Source organism: Temnothorax curvispinosus, unplaced genomic scaffold (genome assembly GCF_003070985.1).
Source record: "Temnothorax curvispinosus isolate PA1 unplaced genomic scaffold, ASM307098v1 QBEX01014081.1, whole genome shotgun sequence".
Lineage (NCBI taxonomy): Eukaryota > Metazoa > Arthropoda > Insecta > Hymenoptera > Formicidae > Temnothorax > Temnothorax curvispinosus.
Genome location: NW_020223861.1, coordinates 3,284 through 4,650, shown reverse-complemented (window position 1 = coordinate 4,650; position 1,367 = coordinate 3,284). Strand labels below are relative to the sequence as shown.

General features: G+C 50.4%; 1 protein-coding gene across 1 annotated transcript; it reads right to left on the bottom strand.

Annotated features, from left to right (window-relative positions):
- Positions 1-367: 367 nt before the first annotated feature.
- On the bottom strand, positions 368-1,150 carry LOC112464322. Its single transcript, XM_025031265.1, has one exon. It carries the CDS (start codon positions 1,148-1,150, stop codon positions 368-370), a length of 783 nt encoding a protein of 260 aa, XP_024887033.1.
- Positions 1,151-1,367: the final 217 nt, after the last annotated feature.

Below are 1,367 nucleotides of genomic sequence, written 5' to 3'. Positions count from 1 at the left end.
ATAGCCAAAGTACAAAGGACCAATCCCGTTACGTATCTGCTGAAAGACGTTCGCGGAGAAGCGATAGCCGGAGGATTCTACGAACACAAGTTGCTACGCGTCTCCAATCCCGACGTCTATCTCGTGGAAAAAGTCCTGCGCAAGCGCGGCAATCGAGCGTTCGTGAAGTGGTTGGGAATGGACAGTTCGCACAATTCGTGGATAGATAAGGCGTCTGTATTGTAAAAAGATATACTTAGACATTCGTAGACACACGCAACGCTTACTTTATTGTTAATAAAAGTTTACACATTCGTTGATTTGTTTCTTACGTGTTATTGATTTTTACGATAAAACAATTTTTAAAGCGTATAATATTGTTTCTTTTTTACAACAGTATTCCGTAATGTCCCCACGGAAGCGTTTCCTCGCCGTTCAACGTCAGGTATCGCTTGTCGTCGTGCGGACTGAGGGCTAGTTTTTGCTCCGACACGGTGTTAACCTTGTGCAACGTCGAGCGTATGCACGACTGGCGCGTCTTCAGCTCGCGCGCGTTCCGCAGGAACGCCACGTAATCCTCGAACGTGATCCTCTTCGCGACTACGTTTCTCTTAACGCCCTTTATTCTCTTGGTGTTGTTGCGTCCGAGTACCTTGTAAGTGTACATCTTCGCTCTGAAGCCCACGAACTCCGTCATGATCACGCCGTTGTTCTCGTCCTTCATCAAACCGGTCACCTTCCTGTTGACGCGCGGCATACCGTGCGCGTTATTCTCCGCGTAATCGCTCGTGTCGAACCTGTGTATATCGCGTTTCATACGCTCATACGCGTCTTCGCATTCCAGCGAATAGATCAGACTGTCCGTATTCGTGTAAGCAATTCGACACCGGTCGCGATAGAGCGGCACCATGTAGTCGTAGTGAAGCTCGTAGAGACGCGTTTTGGATATCTCAAGAATAGACATACCCACGTAGACCGGCTTGTTGAATTTTACCTCGAGCCTTCGCAGCTCGATCGCCACCAGATTCTCCGAGAAGACACTCTTGCCGTGAAAGTTCGGCTTAGCGATCAACGCCTCCGCGCCGTATCTCCCGTCCCATCGCGTCACGAGACGCACGTCCACGTGATCGCGCACGTTCTCCATCGTCTTGCCGAAGACGGCGTTGTTCATCAGTTTGTACAAATTCCGTTTGAACTCGTTGCTCGCGCGCGTCCTAAGCGTGGTGTTCAGCTCGATGTAGACGCGAAGTTACGGCGACTGGGCGAATCGCAGAACGCGATGAACGCGCGTCAGACGCATACCTAGGGTGCGTTTCGCTATTCACTCGCAGTACTGGCAGCACTGTAAATCCGTTCCAATATACGCGGCAGTAAGCTGTCAAAGCGTT